The sequence below is a fragment of the Prionailurus viverrinus genome, chromosome B4 (assembly GCF_022837055.1).
Source record: "Prionailurus viverrinus isolate Anna chromosome B4, UM_Priviv_1.0, whole genome shotgun sequence".
Taxonomy (NCBI): Eukaryota; Metazoa; Chordata; class Mammalia; order Carnivora; family Felidae; genus Prionailurus; species Prionailurus viverrinus.
The window spans coordinates 113,343,590-113,371,539 of NC_062567.1; the positions used below are offsets into that span (position 1 = coordinate 113,343,590).

At 42.3% G+C, this 27,950-nt stretch overlaps 2 protein-coding genes across 3 annotated transcripts in view; one reads left to right on the plus strand and one right to left on the minus strand.

Annotated features, from left to right (window-relative positions):
- TMCC3 (transmembrane and coiled-coil domain family 3) overlaps positions 1-27,950 on the minus strand; it is a 256,578-nt gene that overhangs the window by 114,191 nt on the left and 114,437 nt on the right. The gene's annotated exons all lie outside the window — the stretch shown is intronic.
- Positions 20,365-27,950, plus strand: part of LOC125170666 (uncharacterized) — an 89,774-nt gene continuing 82,188 nt past the window's right edge. The window contains 1 exon segment of the mRNA XM_047867342.1: positions 20,365-20,466. Coding sequence (XP_047723298.1) covers positions 20,365-20,466 — 102 coding nt within the window.

The following is a 27,950-nucleotide window of genomic DNA, read 5'->3' on the forward strand; positions in this document are numbered from 1 at the left end:
TTGACAGGTTACACGGTATGAGGTATGTGTAATAACCTGGGGGAAGTTTAGCAAGGCCTGTTTGTTTGGAATTTTCCAGGTGTCCTCTTGTCTTCAGAGATAAAGATGCTTCTTTCCTCGGGGTATAGAGAGGGCATCTTTCATAGAAGGTTTTATGACCTGTTGGGGGTGGGGGTGGGTGGTGGGGAAAGGTCAGAGCAAACTTTCTGCTTCTCCTGTAGTCTCAAATTCCTTCGGCTTAAAATATTCAATACGCTAAGATGCCATATTTAGGGGTAGCATGTCCTGAACCCCATCAACTCCAACCCTGCCTCCACATTTGTGATGTGGGACAAGTTATTTGACGTCTGTGTGTCAGCCTCCTTGTCCGATAATGGAAATAACATCAGCACCTATTAATTTGTAAGGTGACTGAAAGGACAGAATGGGATAATGCAGACAGAGTGCCTAGTAGAGTGCATTTGGTAAACATTAGCTATTATTATTGAATGATTACCGTTATAAATGTTGATTGCTACTGTTGGTAGTCCTGGTTTATGGCTCACAAGAGCAATTTTTTCATCTGGAAATTCTTTACTGAAGGGTACTGGTTAATGCTATTCTTTTCTGCTCTATAGCACCCACCCCTCCGAACATAAAGGGTGAGGAGATGTAGACTGCAAAGGTACTAACAATTATTTTTTTTTAATGTTTATTTACTTTTGATGGGGGAAGGGGTAGAGAGAGAGGGAGACACAGAATCTGAAGCAGGCTCCAGGCTCTGAGCTGTCAGCACAGAGCCTGACGCAGGACTCAAACTCTCAAACTGCACGATCATGACCTGACTCGAAGTCGGACGCTTAAGCGACTGAGCCACCCCGGAGCCCCAGTACTGTCCAACAATTAAGGCTGCCTGAAAGCTGGGATTGTGAGCTTCCCCCTTTCCCTATCCATCGGAAATGTCTCCTATGGGTGTTGCCTTCGGTTCAACTTAAGACATCAAGGTTCTGCTTCTAAGATATTAGCCAATTTTCCCCAGCTACTCACAATGGTGACTCTCAAACTTGAGTGAACATAAGAATCACTATGGGTTGGGTGCCTGGGTGGCTCAGTCACTTAAGTGTCTGACTCTTGATTTCAGCCTAGGTCAGGACCTCAAGGTTGTGAGATCGAGCCCTGCGTTGTCAAGCTCTACGCCGAATGTGGAGCCTGCTTAAGATTCTATTTCTCCCTCTCTCTCTGCCCCTCCGTGTGCTCTCCCTCAAAAGAAAAAAAAAGTCACATAGGGTATTCACCAAATGCATATTCTTGGGCCCACTGCAAGAAAAAATTATGATTTAATAAAAAGTATCCCAGGTGATTTCAATACCAGCGGTCCTAGGAACCACACTCTGAAAAACAAGGACAGTAACTGACGTGTTAGAAATATTTATCCCATGTAAGTTTATTTCCTGAATCAGAAAAGAACCAAAAAACTTCTAATTTTCCAACTCTCTCTCTGCATTTTTAAAAACTAGTGTCCATTTCAAGCCCAATCCTTGGATTCCACAGTAATGAGTTTATCTTTTGTTCCTTCCTGAAGTTGTTTACTGGCATAAACTTTTTTTTTTTTTAAGATTTTATTTTTAAGTAGTCTCTACACCCAACACAGGACTCAAACTTACAACCCCAAGACCAAGAGTCACATGCTTTACCAACTGAACCAGGTAGGTGCCCGTGGCATAATTTCTTCAGACTGACCAGGATCTAGACATAGCTCAAATTCTGGAAAGGAGGAATGAGGCTTCCTTTCCAAATGGCTACAGTCAGGATGATGTTGGTGATTACAGAGAACAAGATGCAGAGATGGCTGTAGTCTCTGAGGTGGAGGGTGCTCTCAAAGCCTTCTGAAAGTCTTCAGCATCTGATATGATACATATCTGACATCCTCAAAGACGGTCTGGAGCACAGGCTGTCAGGAGAGAATGCAGTTGCGAAACGGGATCTGCTCCAGGACCAGCCAGTCAGGACATGCCTTTCCCTTCACTCTAGTGACCGGAAGCAGCAGAGCATTTAAGACCAGTAAGCCCGTAAATTCCAGGGGCAGACGACCTGAGTTTCAAGCCACAGCTCCTACACACACTACCGGTGGATCCTGAGCAAGTTATTTAACCTCTCTGTGCCTTGATTTCTTCATCTATAAAATGGGATGTTGCAAGAATAAAGTTGGTTCCTAGTAAGTATTAAGTGAGTGTTATTATTCTTAACGGTTATGTGACCCAAACCAACCCAATGACATGTCATCCCAGGTTTTGCTGGAGATGTTTCCGCTGAAGTTGCAAAATTGGTAAAAAAAAAAAAAAAAAAAATCTGAGAAATGCCATGAGCCACCTGTGGAGAAAGTCTTCCTGAGAGTGAAACTACCACAGAGGAGAGACAGCTGACAGATGGACGGGAGCATCTCGGGTCTAATCGTATTGTTCGAGACTGGATCTGGTCATGCATGGATGTCTCGTGTGGGACTCTCCGATGGCATGGGCTATTAACTCCCCCTTTTAAAGCTTTCGTCAGTTTCAGTTGGTTTCTGTCACCTGCAAACAAAAGAATTCTGACCTAGTTTTTTAAAGATATAATGCACACACCATACAATTCACCCGTCTAAAGTGTACAATCCAAAGGTTTTTAGTACATTCCGTAGAGTTGTGCAACCGTCTGTACAATGTAGGATTTTTGATCCAAAACCCTTCAGAGATGGCTCAATAGGTGTAGAATGTGGATGGTAGTGGGGATGGACAGGTGCAAATCTGCTTCCAAAGCCACCACAATTTTGAAACCACTTTTAAAGTTGGAATCACCAACTTTTCGAATTAGAAGTAGCTTAAAGCTCAGCACAGTCTAATGGAAAAGGAAGACACTAGGCATCAGAACTCCTGGTTTCTTTTGAGGGAAATTAGAAAATCCCTCTGATCCCTTCATACTCTGTAGAATTGTACAGGTTTAGTCAAATCCCCTCATTTTTCAAGATAAAACCGAGGGCCAGAGAGACTAAGCCAACTGCCTACGTTGACAGAGGTACTTTCGGTCAGACACATTCAAAAGCACAGTTCAGTCTTCTGTGTTGCTAGTTTTAAACACTTCCTGCTTCTTCTGCAGGATTTCATACTCGAGTCCAGGTCAGTCTCTTGAAATGGTGGCAGGTAAAGAGCCTCTTCATAATACCAATCCAATATCCATCCGTTTGTTCAAGAGTACACTGTGACTAAGGGTCTTCCCTGTATGTACGTTCAATTCCAGTGTCTCTCTTTGGATAAGATAGTGTTCTGCCTACAACCTAGTAGGCTTTCCTTGAAGCGGGACAGGTTAGGGAATTTCAAAAACATTCTATGGTGTTTTAGTGTGTCAGGCGGATGAGATTTGCGAACTTCTACATACGTTTGTGCAATAATCTTGGTTTGCCGGATCAGGAGCTTTAATTACAAAGAAGGACTGCTGGGGATAAGATGAATGACAGTTAAGGGAATAACTGTGCTCTTTAATAAAAACAGGTATTTGATAACCAAACTGGGAAATTTCAAATAATTTCACTTCTAACAGCCCTTGAGGCTTCAGATGACTTAGCAAAGACATAAAAACCCTTTAGCTCTTAGTAATCACAAATCTGTGTATCTGGGCACATAAAACTCTCTATATAGGCTTTGGAAATTTTTAGAAACACACTTCCTGGAAGAACCTGGGCGGTTTGGATCTGGCCAACAAAATGTAATACAGTCTGGGGCAGGATGCATTGTACTTAGCCGTACTCAAGGACAGAAAGGCATTTGCCTTATCTGGGATATCCTGTGAAAACACATTAAGAACACCCAGGGAAATGTCATCAACAGGGGTATTATTTGTGGTCACTGTTGTTTTTGATACATGGTTTTTCCTTTGTGAATCTAGACAAAGTAAACTGAACCCTGTAGAAACATACTGGATGTCTTATTTAAATTACAAGCAAGAGGTGGTAGCATTTTTATTTGTTCTTAAAAAGCACTCTCACATTAGTCTGTGAGGTTCTTTTCTTTTTATGTTTATTTATTTTTGAGAGGGACAGCATGAGCGGGGGAAGGTCAGGGAGAGAGAGGGGGACAGGGGATCCAAAGCAGACTCTGTGCTGACAGCAGTGAGCCTGACACAGGGCTCAACCTCACGAACTGTGAGATCGTGACCTGAGCCGAAGTCTGATGCTCAACCGACTGAACCACCCAGGAGCCCCGAAGTGGTAGAATTTTTAAGCGGAGTTCAGTGGTGAGGTCCTTATATTCATTGTATATAGCTGCAATTGGAGGTAACAAAGCTCTGTGATGTCCTGGGACCCTCCCCCACCACACCTACATTCTCAGCCTTCAAAACCAGCAAGACACATCCCACCAAGACCTTTACCCTTGCCAAGGTCAGTCAATACGTACCCAGGATCTCTAGGGGTACAGCAAATAGATAATCGTCACCAGGCTGCCACCCCCAAAAGTCCTGACAGCTCAAAGCCCCAAACCTTTCCAGTTTGTCCTCAGAACCCATCAGAGGGGCAGAGAGAGAGGGAGAGGGATGGAGGGAGGAAGAGAGAGAGAGAGAGCAAGAGCGAGAGCAAGAGAATCTTAAGCAGGCTCCATGCTCAGAATGGAACCTGACTTGGGGCTCAATCCCATGACCCCCGGGATCATGACCTGATACAAAAGCAAGAGTCAGATGCTCAACCAACTGAGCCACCCAGTGGCTCAGTTTTTGTTCTAATTGAAACCTGGCTTTTCCCTGAGGACACTGCTTCTTTTGCTATTTCCTCCCCTACTCCTGTACCACAGGCTCAGGTCAACCTCCATGTCAGTGACTGTCCTTTCTCTCTACCTGTGCCAACTTCTGAGAATTGTCATGAGGCTATACCCTAGGCTTGCCCCTCCTTGTGGCAGTTATCAGTGGAACTGCCCCCCCCCCCGCCTCCCAACCATCACTCTCCTCTTATTCCTTGAAGATTTTAGCCCCTGATTCACTGTCACCTTTGCCAATGTTACTCATGTTATAAAATGCTTGGTGATTTCAACATCCACAGAGGATCCTCCCAGCTTCCCTGCCTCTACTTCCTTGACCAGTTCTCCATCATGTACGTATCATGTTCTCTTCCCTACCTCAGCTTCCCCCATGGTCCCATCATTCCTGTTGCATCACGTCATTACCAAACCTGCACTGTGCCCATTACCCAATTCAAGCATCCCAACCACCACTTACGCAGTTGCCAACCCCCTCCGAGGAGACCTGAGGCATGGATCCTACCACCTTTTCACCATCATTCATATCCTCCCTTAACTTCTTATCACCACTCCCTTTCCTATACCTCCAACTCTCTGGCCTCTCCTTCCCGTCACCATATTCACCCAGCAAAACCCCCACCTTGGTTAAATCGGACTCTCCACTTGTACTGCGCCTGCCTTCTTACATCTCAACATGGCCGGCTTAAAATATACCCAAGTGGCTGTAAAATTGTGGAGTCAAGACCAGGAACCACAACTGCCACCTGGTAATCCTACTACATACATCTCCCTGGTCCAGTTACTCTCCTTCTCTACTGGATGACTGCTTCACACCCTCTCTTCTCAAACCTCCAACACCTCCTTCACCCCCCACCACGCCCCCCACCCCCCTAACCCCCGGCTAGGAAAAGCTCACAATCTTGCTCTCTGCTTCTCTGGAAAATCCTGGAGCAATCAGAAGAGAACTTGAGGAGTTCTCACCTTCATGGGTCTGTGCCTTCCTTCCTATAGTCCTGGCTGACCTGTCTGCGATCCTGGGGCCAAACCCCTCTCTTCCTGCTCTACGTCCCAACCAGCCTTCCCTAGTCAAGGGCCTCCCACCAGCAATTCTTCCCTCTCTTTCCTACGACATCACATTTTCTCTGGGCATTGTTTCCAATGGAACAGCAACATGCTGTTAATTTTCCCCCCATCTTTAAAAATCCCTCTCTTGACCAGTTAACCTCTGTGAAAATAAAGTCACATCTTTTCAGTCCTGCTCAAACCCTTTCGTGGGTCCATCTCACTCAGTGAAAAGCCCAAATCCTACAGGGACCTACACAGTCAGACCTCACCTCTTACCTTACCCTCTCCGGCCAAGCTGGGGAGACCTTCCCAGGACACACACCAGGCCGACTTTCTCAGGGCTGCGTACTGGCTGTTCCCTCTGACTGGGACACTCTCCCTCAAGATATCTGAACGCTTGTTCCATCTCTTCACGTCTTGAACCAAATGTCACCCTCTCAGTGATGCCCTCAGCCTCCCTGAGTAAAGCTGCACTGTAACTGCACGCCGATTCTCCCTCTCTCTCTACCCTGATTTAACTTCTTAGCACTTACCGCTGTGTTGCATACCAGACAATTTACTTACTTAGGTGTATGGATTGTTTCTTCCAGCCAATATTCACGGTTCTATAAGAGCAAGACTTTTTTGTCTGCTTTGTTTACCGACCAGTGTATCCCCAGCACTGCGGTGTTTGGCACATAGAAGGTACTCGATAACTATCAGTTGAATGTATGGATGATTAGAATTAAACACACATAATGTCTTACAAATTTTAAAGTTTGCACAATCACGCTTATACAAGATTCTTCTATAGCCTCTGCATTCGAGTTCTCTGAATCAAACACGGTCGGACCTTTGTTTTATCATGTTCTAACTGTAAACACGTCTGTCTTTCAAATAGAATTTGACTTCAGAATCAAAATGGTTAAAATCCTGGAGTACCAGTAGCAATTCAGTGAGTCTCTTTCTTTGCTTTCGTTTTGGTTTACACTTAACTTGGTTTGGAGGAAGGAGGCCTTTGTGTCAGGTGTGAAGAGGGAGCAGAGAAGATCTTGGGGAGACCTCAGAAGAGAGTATTTGGCAACAGAAAGCGTCATTCAGAGGTTAGACGTGATACCTGTTCAGAAGCTAAGGGGAAAAAATAGAAGCTGGAGAAAGAAGGCGAATCAGTCATATTGTCTGAGACTACGGTCCTCTGGGTCACAAGGACATTGTGGCCCCAAACAGCCTCCAAGGATCAGAGGAAAAGTGGCAATCCACAGCAGAGATAAAGATTTTAGCCATGATGAAAAGTCAAAACAAAAGCAAAGCCACAAGGGGATGGAGAGTCCAAAACAAGAGGGGAAGACAGTCAGCTCTGGAATAGGGAAGACCCCAGTCTGAGGCTGTCCCCACCACCTTCCAGGGCTGGGGCACAGTTCTCAGGTGGACGGGGATTCGACACAAAGCCCAAGTCACCGCGTGGCAAAGGCAGGGGCTTGGTGGACGTGAGCTGCCCTGCCACCCCAACTCCCACGGAGTCCCCCAGAGCCCAGCACAATGGGAGACACAGAGCGGGTGCCGAACCGACAGCACTTTAACGAACACACGCGTGGGACTCAGGAGGGGCAACTTCTCAGACTCCGCGGTCTCTGCCCCGGTGCCAGATGTCACAGAACGGGCTTGTTTTTTTCTCACCATACTGTACCCTCACCTCTTTCTGCCCTACCCCCGGGATCACCTTCCCGTTTATTGTTGGTGTCCCGGACTCAGCGACGTCAATCCCCACCCGAGCTGCCAGACATTAATTTCCATTTGAAAACATAGCATTTGGGCAGAGAGTCCTGGAGCGAGGAGGCACCGTGCAGACTGGGAGGCACCGGGCAGACTGCGGGCTCCAGTTATATGGGCTGACGGAAGTTTTTAGCAGGTCCTTGTTGTCCTCCCCGGGAGGAAAGCTGGTTTCCAAGAAGGATTTCCCCCCTTTGTGTCCACTCTTTGTTCACGGTTTTAATGTTTATTTTCGCTTTTTATCTTTGCATATTCCTTGCCCTTTCAGAACCTGAAGAGACTCTGGGCCAGAATCCCTCACCCTTCCCTGAAAATATCTCCGGTTCATGCCAGTGGAGGCTGACACATTTTCCTTGTTTCCCTTTCACATCATTGTGATGTGAAAGGATGCTGGTAAGTCAATGTGAACAATCCTGATTATTTGTTTAAGGAATTTTTGTGTGTGTGTGTGTGGGTCATCAGTCAAGATTTTGTGCAACGGTAAGTTCATTTCAATGGAGTTCCTGGAGAGAGGGGTCCAGATCAGTACAGTTTCCAGAACCACTGATCCATTTAGAAGTCCAGCAAGGCTAAGGACATGGAGGGCCTCCTTGCTTAGAAGGCAAGGAAGCCCCATAGTCAAAGAACAGCTATGCCCACTAAAGCGAGTGGCTGACCTCCCGGACTAGCTCATAAGCAATGGGGGACAGGGACTGAGAATTCCCTCGTAATTCTGGGGCAAGAGAAGCAACACATTGAGGGTACCCCCAGCACAACATAAGCCCCATGAATGAAGAAGGAGGCCTCTTGCTGTTTGTTCACAATATCCTCAGCACTTAGCTGTAAGTGGAAGTTATGACTGGTATTCAGTAAATATTTGTGGAATGAATGAATGAATGAATGAATGAATGAGGTACCATAAGAATCCTCTTAAATAAAAAGAAAGTTTTGAAAAAGGTTAAACCTGTTGTCATGTTTAATTTTACTAGAAAATATTTGTAATTCTATTGAAACCCCAGTTTGGTGTGGCCGGGGAGAATAAAACATGAGTCACCAAAGCTTCTTTTCTTGTTCTTCTTTTTTTTTCTTTTTGCTATATATGACAAACCAAAAAAAACAAAAAAAAAGAACTTTAGGCAAAAATCATGGGGCCTAGTGTGTGCCAACTAGGGTACTAGGTAGGAGATGAAAACCTAATAAGATAATGAGTACAAAGGGGTGCCTGGCTGGCTCAGTCAGTAGAGCATGTGGCTCTTGATCTCAGGGTCATGAGTTCGAGCCCCACATCGGGCGCAGAGATTACTTTAAAAAAGAGATAATGAGGGGCGCCTGGGTGGCTCAGTGGGCTGGGCGTCCCACTTCAGCTCAGGTCACAATCTCGCAGCCAGTGAGTTCGAGCCCCGCGTCGGGCTCTGGGCTGACAGCTCAGAGCCTGGAGCCTGTTTCGGATTCTGTGTCTCCCTCTCTCTCTGACCCACCCCGTTCATGCTCTGTCTCTGTCTCAAAAATAAATAAACGTTAAAAAAAAAATTAAAAAAAAAAAGAGATAATGAGTACATACAGCTATATCTACATGAGTTATTATGCATGTGTATGTAGAAATTAATTGAGTTGCAATTTACTGAGTACTTGCCTGTCAGACACTATTTTTTCAACCGAACTACAGTTGACATATATTATTTTCAGGTGTGTCAGGCACTAATTCTTCTAATGTCATTAAGATGTTAGAGCATTGTTATTTCCATTTTATAGATGCAGAAATTAAGGCTCTGAGAAGTTGAAAAAAATTAATATAAGGCAACTTGAAAATAAGGTGATCCTTCCTTTTCCCAATGAAAAAAACTATTGCCTTCCAAAGATATGTGATATACAGATAGAGGTATGGCATCTGTATCACATAAGATGATATAGATCAGGGGCGCCTGGGTGGCGCAGTCGGTTAAGCGTCCGACTTCAGCCAGGTCACGATCTCGCGGTCCGGGAGTTCGAGCCCCGCGTCGGGCTCTGGGCTGATGGCTCAGAGCCTGGAGCCTGTTTCCGATTCTGTGTCTCCCTCTCTCTCTGCCCCTCCCCTGTTCATGCTCTGTCTCTCTCTGTCCCAAAAATAAATAAACGTTGGAAAAAAAAAATTAAAAAAAAAAGATGATATAGATCATCTTTATCCATTCATCTATAGACAGACACTTGGGCTGCTTCCATATCTTGGCTATTGTAAATAACGCTTTTACAAACATAGGGATACATGCATCTTTTCAAATTAGTGTTTTTGTTTTCTCTGAATAAATACCCAGTAGTGCAATTGCCGGATCATACGGTATTTCTATTTTTAATTTTTTGAGGAACCTCCACGCTGTTTTCCACCGTGGCCGCACCCGTTTGCATTCATTCCCACCGACAGTGCAAGAGGAAGAGGGTTCCTTTTTCTCCACATCCTCACCAATACCTGTTATTTCCTATCTTTTTACTTTCAGCCATTCTGACAGGTGTGAGGTGGTATCTCATTGTGGCTTTGATTTGCATTTTCCTGATGGTTAGTGATATTGAGCATCTTTCCATGCATCTGTGGAAAACTATATATCTTCTTTAGAAAAATGTCTATCCAGATCCTCTGCCGATTTCTAAATCAGATTATTTGATTTTTTTTTGGTGTTGTTATATAAGTTCTTTATATATTTTGGATATTAATCCCTTATCAGACATATCATTTGTGAATATCTTCTCTCATTCAGTAGATTGCCTTTTCATTTTGTTGATTGTTTCATTTGTTGCACAAAAGCCTTTTATTTTGGTGTAGTCCTAATTGTTTATTTTTGCTCTTGTTTTCTTTGTCTGAGGAGACATACCTAGGAACATACTGCTATGGCCAATGTCAGAGAAATTGCTGCTTGCGTTTTCTTTTAGGTGTTTTATGGTTTCAGGTCTCAAATTTAGGTCTTTAATTCATTTTTAGTTTATGTTTGTGTATGGTGTAAGTAGTGCAGTTTCATTCTTTTGTTTGTAGCTGTCCAGTTTTCCCAGCACCATTTGAAGACGTTGTCTTTTTCCAATTGCATATTCTTGCCTTTGTCTAGATTAATTGACCACATAGGTTTCTATCTGACTCTATACTGTTCCATTGATCTCTGTGTCTTTTTTATGCCTGTACCCTACTGTTTTCATTACTAAACCTTTGTAAGTTTAGCTTGAAATTTGGTAATGTAATACTTCCAGATTTGTTCTTTTTTTCTCAGGCCTAGAGTTTCTTTAACCAGCAATTGCTAGAAAGAAAAACTAAAGTTTTAGGCCATAGAGAAGATTTAATTTGTTGAATGTGAATCAGAAACAGAGACTGATCTAAGGCTAAACCAAAGAATATGAGACTATATAGATTAAAGAAATGTAAGGCCGGTAATATTTTTTCTTCCAGGGAGGTGAATAATACACCATCCGATATCTATTAATACCTATCAGCTTGATTCCTACACATATTTCAAACATGTTCACCATCTCTAGAGCTATTTTGGGGTAAACTAACAGTTTTCTGGAGTCTTTACTAGGTCTATCTTGTTTCCTCAGTAGAAACACACACAAATACAAACATAGCCCCTTTCCCACCATGTTGTTTAAATAGCTGCATATTATCACAGCGTATTTACCCATTCTCAAAATTGAACACTGGATTGTTTCCAAATGCTCAACGTTAAAAAAAGGGCACCTGAGATGAACACCCTGATGGATAAACCTGTACCTATGTTCTTAATGATTTCTATAGGATATTGCTAGGTCAAAGTGTCATAGGTCACCTTATTCCTACGGTGTTTGTTTTTTTAAGGATTAAGAAAAAAATTTTAAGTACAATTTACTCCCCAACATGGGGCTCGAACTCTTGACCCCAAGATCAAGAGTTGCGTGCTCTACCAACTGAGCCAGTCACGAGCCCCTCCTAAAGTTTTTTTAATCCACACTGACAAACTCTCCAAAAAGAATTGTATCTCTATGCATACTCTGAAGTAAGGTAAATGTTTCATTGTGTTTTCCTAGTATTATCATTGCTACATCTGTCAAGGTTTGGCTTTAACACTCAATATACTTTCTAAAACAAACAAGCGTTTTTATTTAAGTATATTATATAGGAAGCTAAGCAGGTAAAGTTCACAATGTAAAAGTATGCAATCTGAAGAATTTTTATATAGGTATACCTCTGTGACACCATCCATATCAAAATATAAGACATTTTCAGCTCCCCAGAAGGTTTCATTATGTCTTCTAAATCAATACCTCCCTACCCCCATCCCAGCACAAGACATAATCTTTTTTTTTCCCTTTTTTTAATTTGAGAGAAAGAGCAAGCAAGCAGGTGAGAGGGGTAGAGAGAGAAAAAAAGAATTTTTTTTCTTAATGTTTGTTTACTTTTGAGAGAGAGACAGACAGAACGTGAGTGGGGGAGGGGTCAAGAGAGGGGGAGACACAGAATCTGACTCAGGCTCCAGGCACCCAGCTGTCAGCACAGAGCCCAACGTGAGGCTCGAACACATGAACAGCGAGATCATGACCCGAGCTGACATGTAACCATCTGAACCACCGCCCCAGAGAGAGAATCTTAAGCAGCCTCCACACTAAGCGCAGACAGGGGGCTTAATCCCACAACGCTGGGATCATGACCTGAGCTGAAATCAAGAGCTGTCCGCTTAACAGGCTGAGCCACCCAGGTGTACCCTCTCCTTTATTTTTTTTTAACTTCTATCACCATCAATTCATTTTACCTGTCTCTGAACTTCATACAGGTCCTCTTTTTGTGTCTGGCTTCTTTTACCCAAACATAATAGCTTTGAAATTCACTCACTGTTTTATATGTGTCATTAGCTCAATATTTTAATAATTAATTCATTACTTTTATTGCTGTGAAGTATTTCACTGTATGAATGTACCACAACTTATTTTACCCATTTCCCTGTTTACATCTATTTGGGTTATTAGTTTGGAGCTTTTAGGAACAAGGGTGCTATAAATACTCTTGTGCATATCTTTTTGGTGGATATGTGCACTCATTTGTCTTGCATATATACCTAAGAACTGCTGTTGATGGCATAGGTATTTGTACGGCTTTAGTGCAAAGTGCCAGTTATTCAAAACCGCTGACCTTATTGACATTCCCAAGAGTAAAGTGTTAAGTCTCACTTATTCCACATGGTTACCAACGTATTGTCTAAATCTTAAGGTGCGTGGCAGATATGTCATGACAGTCCTTACATGTTCAATTTATAGGTCAGTAATTTATTCTGAGTTTCACCTGTAGTACGCAGACTACAATAATAAAGGAGAACAGGTGATTCCAGTGGTTGACCCTTGGTAGAAAGTGCCCCAGTTATCATGTTGGTCAGCATGTCTGAGACCATCTAACATGCAAAAAGATCGGAGAAAAACCCGTTCGAGTCAAGCTACTTATCTCCAGGATGAACCCCTAAGATGGATAGTCCACAATATGCCACAGAGGCAGCAATCTAAGGTCAAGGGCACTTTTATCTCAAATCTAAGTAACTTAAGAGATTCATACCGAATTACTATGACATAGTGTACTCACCATAAGACTTCTCATCTCCATGAGAAATCTCAAAAAAGCGTACAGACTACTAGAAGCCACGTCTGTCTCTGAGAAGACGTATTACTATGTTTATTTTATGTAAGTGGGTGGAGATTTTGAAGAGGTATGGCTAATGTGATAGTGAATCAGCCTCAAAAGCTATTTGGAAGTACCAACTCCAATTCTTTGTCCTCCAACTAAAGCACTGTCAGAGATGTTTCTTTCACATGTGCATTTATAAGAAGTAATCTGTAACTGTCTACCCTGGTGGGTCTAGCCATCTGTTCAACAGCTGGAGCAAAGAACATGTGAATCTGCACAACCACAAGGAAGTGTGGTCCTGGTGAGCAATGCAGTTCTCTCACCATTTCCCAGTCATGCGCAGGGTCCACAGCAACCGACTATCTTCCACCTGCCCCCCAGGACTGCTGCACCTTCTCTGGGAACCCCATCTGCATACACCGCATCCAGGGGCTTACAGCTGGGCTTGCCCATGGAGAACACTGGAGGGGAGAGGGGAGGGAGGAGGGAGGGGGCTGAGTATTCATCCCTTCATGTTTCTGGTCCATGTCTTGCTCCGGCTGGCTGCATCCCTTAACCAAAGGTCACAGATCTGGTCAGGCCACCCCCTCAGCAAGGCTTCTTATCACTAGGTTCTGGTAACCACTCCCTCCCTCTGTGGGTCTGGGGCTGGTGTCAGCACTTCTGTTACCAGACTAGAGTAGCCCTGCTCTATCTCCTGCATTTTCCCTCCCCCTTTGTACGGAGCTTCTTTATTAATTCTCTTTAAATTATCTGATTTGTGTGTATCATCCAGCTTCTGTTTGGACTCTGATACTGTAGTTTTGTCAAAGGTCCAAGCCGAAGCCTTGTATCAATGACTAGAAAGGCATCATTAGAGACCTCCTAGGGGACGTACCTAATCTTAGGAGGTCTGGAGGATGAAAAAGGAATGAATGGGCTTTTCCTACCAACCCACAGACAAACTACCTACAGAGAGCTGACGGTCTCCTTTACAGCTGCTGCTATGCAGGATATGGAGGAGGTGGGGGCATAAAGGGACTTCATGTATGAAGTTCACATGGATTGAGCACCTGTACATGCCAGGCCTGCTGTGGTGATCTTCACATACACCACACAATCATGTGCTGTGTAACCTGAGCAGATTTGTAATGTCTCTTCATCCCAGTTTTTCATCTGTAAAATGGGAATAATAATAATAGGACCTACCTTGTGTTACTGAGAGAATTAAATAATACATGTAAAGTGTCTAAGATAGGACATAATATGTGTTCAATAAATGCTAGCTACTAATAGTGATAAGAATTAACCCTTACAACAATCTTTTTTTTTTTTTTTTTTTTTTTTTTTAAGAGACAGAGCAGGCATGCACACATGTGTGAACAGGGGAGGGGCAGAGGGAGAGGAAGAGAGAAAATCCTAAGCTGCTTCCAGGCCCGGCGTGGAGTCCAACATGAGGCTTGATCTCAAGACCATGAGATCATGACCTGAGTGGAAATCAAGAGTCAGATGCTCAACTGACTGAGCCACCCAGGCACTCCAACCCTTATAACAATCTTCTGAAGTAGAAATCATTTCCCCCACTTTATTTATTTTATTTTTATTTTGTAGGCTCCATGCCCAGCATGGAGCCCAACATGGGACTTGAACTCAGTATACTCAGATCAACATCAGAGCTGAGATCAAGGACTGGACATTTAACCAACTGAGCCACCCAGATGCCCCCATTTCACCTATTTTAAAGATGAGAAAACTGAGGCCTCATGAGCTATGTAAAGAAGAGGCAGAAAAGAAATTAGTTTTTGTTTGTTTGTTTTAGGAATTCAGTTTTAAGTTATCTCTACTCCCAATGTGAGGCTCAAACACACAACCCTGAGATCAAGAGTCACATACTCTACTGACTGAGCCAGCCAGGTGCCCCAAGAAATTAGTTCTTGATAGCAGGGATAAAAAAGACTGCAATGATCTGCTGATTTTGCTTTCTATGTAAGTGGAAATTCTTCTATGAAACATAATTTCCAAAAGACAACTAATGGGTTGGTCAACTGAAATGTAAACACACATGCATATGCATACCCAATACATACACATATACATAAAAACCAAAAATAAAAACCATGGTACCTTTTAACTAAGTACTCTTGATTTTTGTGAGTCCCTGGTTAACAAAATACCCTATGCCTACTGAATTCAGCCACCAAGTGCACGTGCATAGAACGATTTGGTTGATGCCTTCTTCAAATATTCTGTGAAGAGCTATGGCACCAGACATCTTAGATCTTTAACTGAGAAAGGATAAAACTATCCTCAGGGAGTTACAGGAAGTCTATAATTTTATAACCGTGTAAGATAGAAAAAACACTTATGTAGAAAGTAATGCCATTCTTTAAAACTGATCAATGTCTTCTCATTGTTCAATACAACATTTAATTACCCCTAAAGAAGTCTGACTACTTCTCTGTTTCCCATAGATTTACAATCTTAAAATCTCCTGTCACTTTACATATACCTATTTCTATTAAAGGCCAGTAATAAAATATTTAAGAATCTTCTGCTATCCTCCTTTAAACAAAAGTGAATTAATTTTTTTAAAGGAAAGAAATTAATCTGAACCCTGACACCAGATCTCTATCTATTCTACCATCACCACGTCACCCTCCCCGTCAGCTGCCTACCCTGGGCCGGGATTCATAACCCACATAAGAGAGACCACGTATGTGACCATTTGCTCTCACACCCTTCTCCCCAACTGAACGACAGAAGAAAAGAGTTCTCTTTCTAGATGATCCTCAGAATGCCTCCTAACATGCTACCCACAGCAGCCACTGACAGTCAATCGGAGTTGACTTGTGAGGTGAAACTCGTTTGCCAGCCCTGCAGGAAAACATGACTTCAGATGAACAGGACAAAATCAGAGTCAGCAAAGAATGTGCTCCATAGATCAGGAACTTTGCTTTGATCACTCCTAGGCTTCAGGGCCTAGGACAATGCATGGTACATAAGAAGCGCTCAGTAAATATTTGTTGAATGAGTGAATGAATGAAAGCTGTGATCTATAGAGCCAGTGTCATACCTTCAGGAAATTTACAGAAAATGAAGACAGACAACACTTAAAAAAAAAAAAAGTTTTTTTTAAAGTGGGGGCAGGGGGGCACCTGGCCGGTTAAGTGCCTGACTTCAGCTCAGGTCATGATCTACGGTCTGTGGGTTCGAGCCCCACGTCCGGCTCTGAGCTGACCACTCAGAGCCTGGAGCCTGCTTCAGATTCTGTGTCTCCTTCTCTCTCTGTCCCTCTGCCTCTCATGCTCTGTCCCTCTCTCTTTCTCTCTCAAAAATAAACATTAAAAAAATTTTTTTAGAAAATGCAGACAGACAAGAACAAAAACAATCCTAATGCAAATTACTCTAAGATAGTAGCATAAAACTTTGTGGGTAAAATGAGAAAAGAGAGTAGTCTGAATTAGTCTGAGTAACAGCACAGCATTTAAAAAGAAATATGGCGGGGCGCCTGGGTGGCTCAGTCAGTTAAGCATCCGACTTTGGCTCAGGTCATGATCTCATGGTTCCTGAGTTCAGGCCCCAGGTTGGGCTCTGTGCTGACAGCTCAGAGCCTGGAGCCTGCTTTGGATTCTGTGTCTCCTTCTCTCTCTCTGCCTCTTCCCCAGCTCACGCTTTGTCTCTCTCAAAAATAAATAAACATTGAAAAAAATTACTTTTAAATTAAAAAAAATATGGTAATGCTTTCAAGAAACTAAATCTAGGCTCACAGTCTTCTCAGTCTAATGGGCCTGCTTTAATAAGCAGATGACAATATTTATAATTAGTAACACCATTTGCCTTACACTGTTTACAATTTAAGTTAGTAAATAAATGTCTTCTTTTTGGAGTCAGCAAATAGGACCTTCAGCCCAAATTCTGAGTGGGTGAGTCTGAATGAATGACATCTTGAAGTATCTGAACATGAGCCCCAAGGGCTATCACACGTCCTTTTCTCACTGAAATTAGCAGAGACGTTTTTTTCCTTTGACTCTAACACGGACGTATCTTTAATTTTCCTATTGTAATATCCATACATAGATGTTCTTAAAAGTTCCAAGAATACAAACATTCAGAACGTAGAGGGCACAGGGCACCTGGCTGGCTCAGTCAGAAGAGCATGTGACTCTTGATCTCAGGGTCATGAGTTCGAACCCCATGTTGGGTGTAGAGATTACTTAAATAAATAAATAAAAGAAAAGAAACTAGAGGGCGGAAAGCAAGCCATTTCCTCTCCCCCCAATCATTCAACTCTTCCGCCACCCAAATGACAACAAGGTCAGCAAACTATGGCCTATGGGCCAGATCTGGCCTGCTGTTTGTTTTTATCTGCTTGGGAGCTAAAAATGGTTTTTATATTTTTAAAAGGTTGAAAAAAATCAAAAGAAAAATATTTTATGGCATGTGAAAATTACATGAAACTCAGTTTTCAATGTCCATAAAGTTTCATTGGCACATGGCCATGGCCATGAGTTCATGTGTTGTCTGTGGCTGCTTTCTCACCAGAGTTGCAGACTGTAGCAACCCTGCTCTATCAGAGTATGTCTGGTCAGCCTTTCTGAAAAACACCTTTTTCAAACTCGCTTTTATCCATCCATCTATATGTCAAACAAATTGCTTGACACAACACCCCTTGTTTGTCAATCTGCTTTTTTGTCTTTCGAGTACATACTGTGGCCATCTTAAGTTTTCCTAAGCCCATCAACTTTCTAATAGGTATTTTACCACCAGCCATAACCCTATTAAGTTCCTCAAAGACATTTTACCACCCGCCATGCATTCAAGGGCATTTCTCCCCTTCCCTGCTTATCTTATAGAGAATACTGAGCACAGGGAGTACAAATTGGAAAGGACCCAGAAGAAATGAGAGCGATAATCCCATGACTTCCCTTCGCATAAACATGCCACCCTGGTAATCAATCACTCTCCACCTTGGCCTGGCAGAACACACCCTACGTAATTGTGCTGTCTTATTGGGAAAATATTTGCCAACAAATGTCTTGGGTGAGTAGGGAGCCCCAAAGAAAAATGTTAGATGTTATTCTTCTGTCCTTTTAACTAATGTGAGGAACTAACTTTAGACTCTATAGCTCTTATACCTAATTTCCAGTGACTCACAGATTCATATGGAGTCTGATTTTATGTTGATTCAGCTCCACAATTACTCTGATGGCACTTTGTTGACATTCCACCAGCAAATGCTTTTTCTTAGAAGATTCCAATTTAGTCAGTAAATGCATACTAATGTGGGTGGTCTTCAGTATTTGCTTTAGTGAGGACAAAGGAAAAAAAACATTTTTAACTATGCAAAAAAAAAAAATAGTTTCTGGGACTGACTCTCAGGGATGGTTTGAATTGAGAGTTAAGTTTTTCCTAGAGGAGACTTCCTGTGATAGACTAATATTAAAGGAAATGAAATTCTTTGAGCTCACATTTAATCTAGCTTATATTGGTTCAGCAAAGCAGACACATGTTCCATTTACCCACTGGTGCATAACATACCATCCCAAAATTTAGTGGCTTAAACAATAATAGCCATTTCTTTTCTTTGTGAAATCTGCAATTTGGGCAGTGCTCAGTGGAGAGGGCTTGCCTATGCTCCATGTGGCATTAACTGGGGTCACTCAACTGAGGCTGGAGGATCCACCCACAAGACAGCTCACGCACATGGTTGGAAAATTGGTGCAGGCTGCAGGCTGGGAGCTCAGCTGGGGCTGTCGGCCAGCATCCTTACTTCCTTTCCCTATGGGCCTCTTGATGGAGCTCCTTGGGCTTCCTCACATCATGGCAGCTGGAATCTAACGGCCAGTGATCAAGGAAGCCAAGTCAGATGCCACAAGTCTTCTTTTCTTATAGCTCACCTCATAAGTCACACTGCATTCTAACAATTAAGCAAATCATCAAAGCTTGAATTCAAAAGGAGGGGAATCTGATCGCACACCTCAACAGGAGTTGCAAAAAATGTACAGCCATCTTTAATCTACCATAGCACATGAAAGAAATAATGTAAATGTGTCTCTGAAAATCATGCTTTGGATACTTAAGTGGTAGCACAGAGAAGCTAAGAATAGAACTAGAGTGCCTCCAGACTGAACAAACTCTCCTGGGGTGAAGCAAGCCATAGTGGTCAAGAGCAGAGGCCGCCTGGGTATGATTTAAGCTTGGCCATTAATCTGCTGTATGAGCATGGACAAATTGCTTGACCTTTCCATGTCCCCATACCCTCATCTACAAAAAAGAGAAAATAATGATGTCTACTGCATAAGGTTTGTCTGGGGGAAATCCAGATTCTGCTTTTTAGGCAATTAAAATACTTTTAAAAACTGATGAACACTATGCATAGAAAAATACACAAGTAGTAAGTACTCTGAATTTTCACAAAATGAATGCACTCATCTGACCACCATCCAGACCAAGAAACAGGAACTCTGCCAAGACTGGAACAACAGTGGGTGGTAGGCACTTTGCTCCCTCTAATGGAGACACCAGACTCTTGGCCTTTGGTGCCCCGGATGCATAAAAGTGGCATGGCAAGCTGAACAAACATAGCAGAGGGCCAGACTTAGCCCCCAGGCACCTGTTTAGAACTTTGCAGGAGGGTCTGGAACAGTGGGAAGGGGGTGGGGAGATGGGAGGAGACGGAAGCACAATAAGGGGATGTCAGCACAGAAGTCAACAAGTCAGGTGTAGCTAAGCGTGGCAGGGGTAATGGGTACGGAATGGGCTCAAGGTTCCGGAAGGAACCTTGGCTTGAAGTTGTTCTAATACAGGAAGAAGGTTTCCTGATTCTGGGAAAGACTCAGAGACAAACGTGACACAAAGCCAAGTGCTCCCCCTTCACACACACCACCTATTTTAATCACTAAACATCCATGACCAACTGTCCTGAATCTATCTCCCTCACGCACCCCCTTCCTGCCTTTCCACTCAGAGGGACATTTTTACTTTCCTTCCTTTCCTGTTTTGTCTTGATTTTTTATATATTGCCCTTCTGCATGGAATTCCTACAGTTCTCCCTCTTCTGAAAGGTCTCACAGCACACATACTGTTGGAAGATTTGGGCACTTCTGATCCTTTTTGGAAAGAGACAGATACAGGTAGTGAAATGAAAACTAAGTCCTGTTCACAACTCTGTCTCTGGCATCTGGTGGGCCTCTTCAAATAACCCCAAGCCCTCCGCACCCTGGCTGGGGCACGTGGTGTAAGCAGTGGCTGATGGAAAGCCTAGTTGTGGCAGGAGGAGAGAAATCTGGAATTGCTAGCAACGAACTGCACAACCGGCAGATCTGGGGAATGGCTGCCCACGGGAAGCAGCTGGTAAGAGCGACATCAGAAAGAGGCTCGACTTATTCAGAACTATTTAGACTGAACGACCACCTGAACACTGTATATATGTGCCTGCAACATCCTAAATAAGAGAGTGCCCAGTCAGAGTTGAGCTTAGTGCCTGGCAAAGAGCAGGTGAGCTCTAAACCTTTTCCCTCTCCCCACCCCCCCTTTCCTTTCTTCCAGGATTCTATCAGGCTGTATGTGGTTACGTGAAGCTTTATTCACGTATCAATCCTGCTAGTTACAGTGGGTTCTTATTCTCCAGCTCTTTTACTGCCTGACTGATCTGAACTGCATGGCCACGCTGGTATTCTGTGGACCTGGGAAGAATGGTGATTTTGAATCATTTCATACATGTGTTAAAGCTGAAGTCTCTAGTTCAGAGATGTTGAGTGTTTCTGGAAGCATGTTTTGTCTTTTACAAACTGTCATTACCTTGGAGGCAGTATAATGGTACAGCTGGTTTGTTCATGTGCTTGGCACACGTTCTGGTGGGATATCCAGGCACTTTGAATACATTCAGAAAGAGGCAAGACAGAAATTAATAAATCAAAGTGAAAAAGGAGGTTTCTTTCTCCTTCTGAACTCTCATTTTTTTTCACCCAGGATCCTTAAGTATAGTGCTTTTGACCAAACACTGTCTTGAGTATTTTAACTACTGTAGCATAAAATAAAACTAAAAAATAACTATGTATTGGTTTCTCATTGGTTAAGAGAGCACTAGATTCTTCTTCACACTGGCAATAAAAATCCTTACTCAATAATTGACAATGCGCTGTAACTTTTATCTAAGAAAGTCGGGATTATTTAGGAGAAGGAGAATATGAGTGGTGATGGGAACATGTTTTAGGTTCTACAAATAGTAGTAATTTATGAGACAAATATAGTTTATAACACTCAAAATTTGGCATGGAGAATCTATATTTTGGTTTATATTTTAAAATATTTTTATTTGCATCTACATTTTGAAGGCATTTAAGTGTAGGCATGTTATTCTAGAAACACAAATGCACACATATGTTTTTATATAAACTGGACTATAAATTCATTTTGAAATATGTTTTTTCAAAAAATTAATAATGCAAATCTTTATATTATAATAGCTACATCTGCCACGTTAAAATTATTAACTCTAGGGGCTCCCAGCTGGCTTAGTCGGTAGAGCACACGATTCTTGATTTCAGGATCGTGAGTTCAAGCCCCATGTTGGCATGGAGCCTACTTAAAGAAAAAATTAACTCTATGGTTAGATATTAGGTCCAGTATTTCACTATTTTAAACAATCATAATGTACATGTATCTTTACATGCCTATCCCAGTATTTCCCTAGAACAGTCTCTGTTAGAAGTGGAATAACTGGAACAAAGAACTTTTACTTCACTTCACCTCATTTTTTAAAGTAGACTTCATGCCCAGCGCGGAACCTAATGCAGAGCTTAGTGTAGGGCTTGAACTCACGACCCTGAGATCAAGACCTGAGCTGAGATCAAGAAGAGTTGGATGCTTAACCGACTAAGCCACCCAGGCGCCCCAGAATATACACCTTTTAAAGCTTGGAATATAGACTCCAAACTTCCCTCCCAAAAGATCTTTTCAATTCATGTACCCACCAGAGTGATCTTCCCCGTACCCTTGCCAGCAAAGGATCTTCCATTTCTTTACTATCCTTACCATCTCATTGGAATATATTTTTAATTACGTATCTTTGTTTGTGAGGTTTATTTTTCTCACACATTTACTGCCATCTGAATTTCTTCTGCTGGGAACTGCCTATTCATGGCCTATGCAGGTATGGGGTCTTGGCTGTGGTTCTACCATCCACATTGTTAACGCACAGCTGACCTCACGGGCCTCCACAGGCCTGTGCGCTTCTGAAACAACTCTGGCTGTAAAATGTAAACAGGGAGAGGCAGAAGCAATGATTCAAACAAAGCTTTTAACTTCTTGTGTGAAGTAAACAAAACGTGCTCTCCGGCGCAGGTCAATACAATGAATACTTGTTGCTAAAGAAAAAGGGTTGGCTCCAGCTGCTAAGTCACTTAAATAATGTTCCACTTGGCAACATGACTTTGATTCCTTTTGCAAGTAAAAGGGGCTTATAGCTACCCAACCTCCAAGCAATACATTAATGACAATAGGATAAATATATTCACATAAATATATATCTATATTATGTAGACACATACATATATACATATATATGAGCTCATATAGATATGAAAAGTCCAGTTTTTTACACAAAGTCTAATCAGTATCTTATTATTTAATCCAGTTAATTTTTCTTTCTTAAATTGGGGTTTAAATGTCAAATACTGCTAGGCTGAAGATCCTTTTTTTTTCTTTTAAGTTTATTTATTTTGAGAGAGAGAGAGCGGGCGCACACGCACGTGAGCAAGAGAGGGGCAGAGAGAGGGGGAGAGAGAGAATCCCAAGCAGACTCTGCACTGTCAGCACAGAGCCTGACTCTGGCCTCGAACTCACCAACCGTGAGATCATGACCTGAGCTGAAACCAAAGGCTGAAGGCTCCTTTTAAACAAAACATCTGAAATCCAAAATCTCGTTCGAAATATTTTACCACTTTAAGTGTTAAACAGTATCTTATAATCAAGGATGTCCCTGGTACTCCAAGTTCATTATTTCCTATTCCAAGCCGATTTACCTCCTCTATTCACTCTTTCTGTCCAATGGCATGGCTATCTTCTCTGGTATTAGACTGAAGACTTGGATATAACTTTTATTTCTTTATTTTTCCTTCTCCCTTGTCCTCCATGCCTAGCCAACTACCAAACTGGAGATTTCTCTCTCTCTCTCTCTCTCTCCATACATACATACATACACACATACATAGATACACACACACACACATGAGTATATATTTACACTCACACACGTATATATATCAGCTTTTAATTTTAAAAGTCTTAAATTCACAGCAAAATTGCAAAGATAGCCCAGAGTTGCTGTAACCTGCCAACCTAGAGACACTCCCCTCCCCCCGCCAATGTTGACACTTTACATTACCGTGGTACATCTGTCACAACTAAGGAACCAACGCTGATCCAGTATTCTTAATGAAACTCCACATATCGTTCAGATGCCACTAGTTTTTTCCTAATACTGTCCCAGGATCCCATCTCCAGGACATATTACACGTACTCATCATGTCTCCTTAGTCTCCTTTGGTCTGTGACAGTTTCTCATGTTTTCTGTGTGTGTGTGTGTGTGTGTGTGTGTGTGTTTTACCCACACTTCCTTGTTTCTGATGACCTGTACAATGTTGAAGAACACTGGTCAGGTATTTTGGAGAATGTCCCTCAATCTGGGTTTGTCTGATGTTTTTCTCATGAGGTAATGAGTTTTCTGGAGGACAGCCACAGAACTGAAGTGCCACTGTCATCCCATATCAGGGGTACGTGCCACCACCATGACTTGACTCACATTAACCCCCATCACCTGGCAGAGGTAGTGTTTGCCAGGTTTCTTCCTTCTCAAGTTACTCCCCCACCCACCCCCATGCTGCTTTCCATACTCATTTTGCAGATGAGGAAATGAAGGTCAGAAGTTAAATGACTACGTCACTGCTAAAAAGTAGCAAAACTGAAATTGGCACGTAAGGCTTTTTACTCCTGCTTCTGCATTTCTTCCTCAATACCAGGACTTGGCAAACTGTCATGGTCTGTGGGCCAAATCTAATCTACCACCTGTTTTTATAAGGCCCACAAGCTAAGCAGGGTTTTTATATTTTCAAATGGTTAAAAAAATCAGAAGAGTAATATTTTATGACACGTTAAAACTTATGTGAAATTCAAATCTCAAACAAAGTTTACTGGGTGTGACGATGCTCCTTGTTCAAGTATTGCCTATAGCCACTTTTATAATACAATGGCCAAGTTCAGTAGGGGTGACAGAGATTGTATAGCTCAGAAAGCTTAATATTTATGATCTGGCCCTTTACAGAAAACGATGGCTGACCCTGTACAATACCATCGTGCAAACTACCCGCCAAGCAGCCTCCTTTTTTGCCACAGGATGGAGAAAAGAAGACCGTCATCCCTAAGAAGATCAGTTAATTGCACAATTCACAAAGTGTAAAACACGAGACCCTCTAAAATGTTTCTTTGGGGGCCCAGGTTTGAGGTTTGCTGTGCTTTTGCACTCTTAGCGATAAAATCATACACATGGGATGGAGGGCTTGGGGATGGGAGAGAGGCAGAGATGCAGACCTAGGGACAGAGAACAGAGAGAAACAGAAACATATACTACTCTGGACATCAGAACTGGTCATTGGAGGAAAGACTCCCTCAATTAGCAGAAGATACATTAAATTTCTGCAAAGAGCCAAAAATCTATACCCCGGGAGACTGTATGACAGTCTTTTTTTTTTTTTTTTTTTTTTTGGTTTATTTATTTTGAAAGACAGAGAGAGACGGAGAGAGAGAGGGAGCGAGCAAGTGAGCTGGGGAGGAGCAGAGAGAGAGGGAGAGACAGAGAATCCCAAGCAGGCCTCACGCTGTCAGTGTGGACAAGGGGCGTGGACCCACAAACCGTGGGATCATGACCTGAGTTGAGATCAAGAGTCAGATCCTTAACTGACTGAGCCACAGATTGAGCCACCCAGGGGCCCCACAGCTTGAGCATCTTCTAAGGGCAAATCTGCCCCTCAGTCCCCTGTAGAACGAAGAGAGAGACTGAACATCCCATTTCTTAAGCATTTTAAGTTAATTCCACTTTAGGGAGTGGATTATATTAATCTCGAAAGGCAAATGTAGACATCACATTATTTATAGAGGATTGGTATTTATAGAGAAGATGCTACTTTCTAATAATTGTTTTTTTAATATAATTTATTGTCAAATTGGTTTCCATACAATACCCAGAGCTCATCCCAACAAGTGCCCTCCTCCCTGCCCATCACCCACCTTCCCCTCTCCCCCACACCCCATCTACCCTTAGTTTGTTCTCAGTCCTTAAGAGTCTCTTATGGTTTGCTTCCCTCCCTCTCTGTAACTTTTTTTCCCCCTTCCCCTCCCCCATGGCCTTCTGTTACGTTTCTCAAGATCCACATATGAGTGAAAACATACGGTATCTGTCTTTCTCTGCCTGGCTTATTTCACTTAGCATAATATCCTCCAGTTCCATCCACATTACCGCAAATGGCCAGATTTCATTCTTTCTCATTGCCAAATAGTATTCCATGGTATACATAAACCACATCTTCTTTATCCATTCATCAGTTGATGGACATTTAGGACCTTTCCATAATTTGGCTGTGGCTGAAAGTGCTGTGCTGCTATAAACATTGGGTTACATGTGTCCCTATGCATCAACACTCCTGTATTCTTTGGGTAGATTCCTAGTGCTATTGCTGGGTCATAGGGTAGTTCTATTTTTAATTTTTTGAGGAACCTCCACACTGTTTTCCAGACAGGCTGCACCAACAGTGCATTCCCACCAACAGTGCAAGAGGGTTCCCATCTCTCCACATCCTCGCCAGCATCTATAGTCTTCTAATTTGTTCATTTTAGCCACTCTGACCAGCGTGAGGTGACATCTCATTGCAGTTTTGCTTTGTATTTACCTGACGATGAGTGACGTTGAGCATCTTTTCATGGGCCTGTTGGCCATCTGGATGTGTTTTTTGAAAAGTGTCTATTCACGTCTTCTGCCTTCTAATAATTAAGTCTTAAAGTTGCTTTCCAAGCTTATGGATGGGACTGGCTTTACTTAACAGTTTAGCAATGATAAAGGAGATGAGAATTCTGCAGAATTCTTTAGCATTCTGGTAAAAGTCACATCTGTTTAATAAAAGAGAAAATGCACAAAAAAAGCAGAAGAAAAATCCAGCTGGTTTTTTGTTATTTTCTCATAAAAACAGCCAAACTCACAATCACAGTATATTCTGTACAACTGATTCATTAACCCCTATCTGCATAAAGACACAAGTGTTTTGAGGCCACAACTTTCCTTGCAGGAGGCATGGCTAAAAGCAAATGCCATCACAATGCTACACAAAGTATGGAGATGCCCAGTGGGCAGTGCCATGGGCTTTCGGAGCCCCTTTCAAAAATATCTCTTCCCCTTTCAATCTCTGAAATGAACAGGGGCTTTCTGATAATGCCATCTAAGTTTGTATTTTAGGGACATATTGGGGATAACAAGGCATGAAATTGCTTTGCACAAGAAATCATTTTTCTGATCCAGAAGTGGTGGCTGAGGGGTGGGCTGGAGGGGGAGGGGGTCCATTCAATACCTGATCTGAATTAGGGAGAGCAAAGAAAATATTTCATGCTATTCAGGTTAGTCCTGGACTGAGATATTGGTTCTGAGCGATGATAAGAGTTTATTTATTTAAGAAGAAAACCAAAAGAGTAGAGACTGCTTTTGTTATTCCCAAGAAAACAGTATATTGTCCTCAGAATTTGGTGACAGGCCACCCTGCTATGATGGGATAACTAAATAATAAAGCCTAGTGTCTGCGAAAAGCAAACTGGCTCCTTAGGCAAAGCAGTAATAAGTCACTAGCTGGATGGTGAAAGCAGCTAAGACAACAGAGAGCTCGTAGTCCCCAGAGGGAAAAGTTATTTTCTTGCCAATATTGGTCAAAAGTGCAATTCTTTAGGAATAATTCAGCAAGGGCTACCTCCCCCCACTCCACCAAGGCAGGCAATAGAAATGTATTTCTAAAGTGAATGAACGTTTTAGTAATATTTATGGGTTTTGATAAGTGTGATCACATAGGTTGACTCCCCTTTGCCTTATGAAATGGAGAGAAACTGGAACCGATCGCTGGGGCGGGGGGGGGATTCTGTTGGTTTCATATCCTTCTATATATGCTATGAAATCTCAAGCAGGAACTTGGAGAGGTCACTGATCTGTGTGGATCACTGTTTGCAAATCATCCCCCTGATTTTCAGTGTGGCCCTCAGAGCAGCAGCAGCACCCGAAATGCGGAATCTCAGGCTTCTTCTTGGATCTTATTAATTATTTATAATTAATTTATTTATTTACTTACTTTAGATTACTTTTTTAAAAAAATTTATTTTTTAAATTTACATCCAAATTAGTGCATATAGTGCAACAATGATTTCAGGAGTAGATTCCTTAATGCCCCTTACCCATTTAGCCCATCCCCCCTCCCACAACCCCTCCAGTTACCCTCTGTTTGTTCTCCATATTTAAGAGTCTCTTATGTTCTGTCCCCCTCCCTGTTTTCATATTATTTTTGTTTCCCTTCCCTTATGTTCATCTGTCCTGTGTCTTAAAGTCCTCATATGAGTGAAGTCATATGATATTTGTCTTTCTCTGACTAATTTTGCTTAGCATAATACCTTCTAGTTCCATCCACATAGTTAGCTGCAAATGGCAAGACTTCATTCTTTTTGATTGCCGAATAATACTCCATTGTGTGTATGTATATATGTGTGTATATATGTATGTATATATGTGTATACACACACACACACACACATAT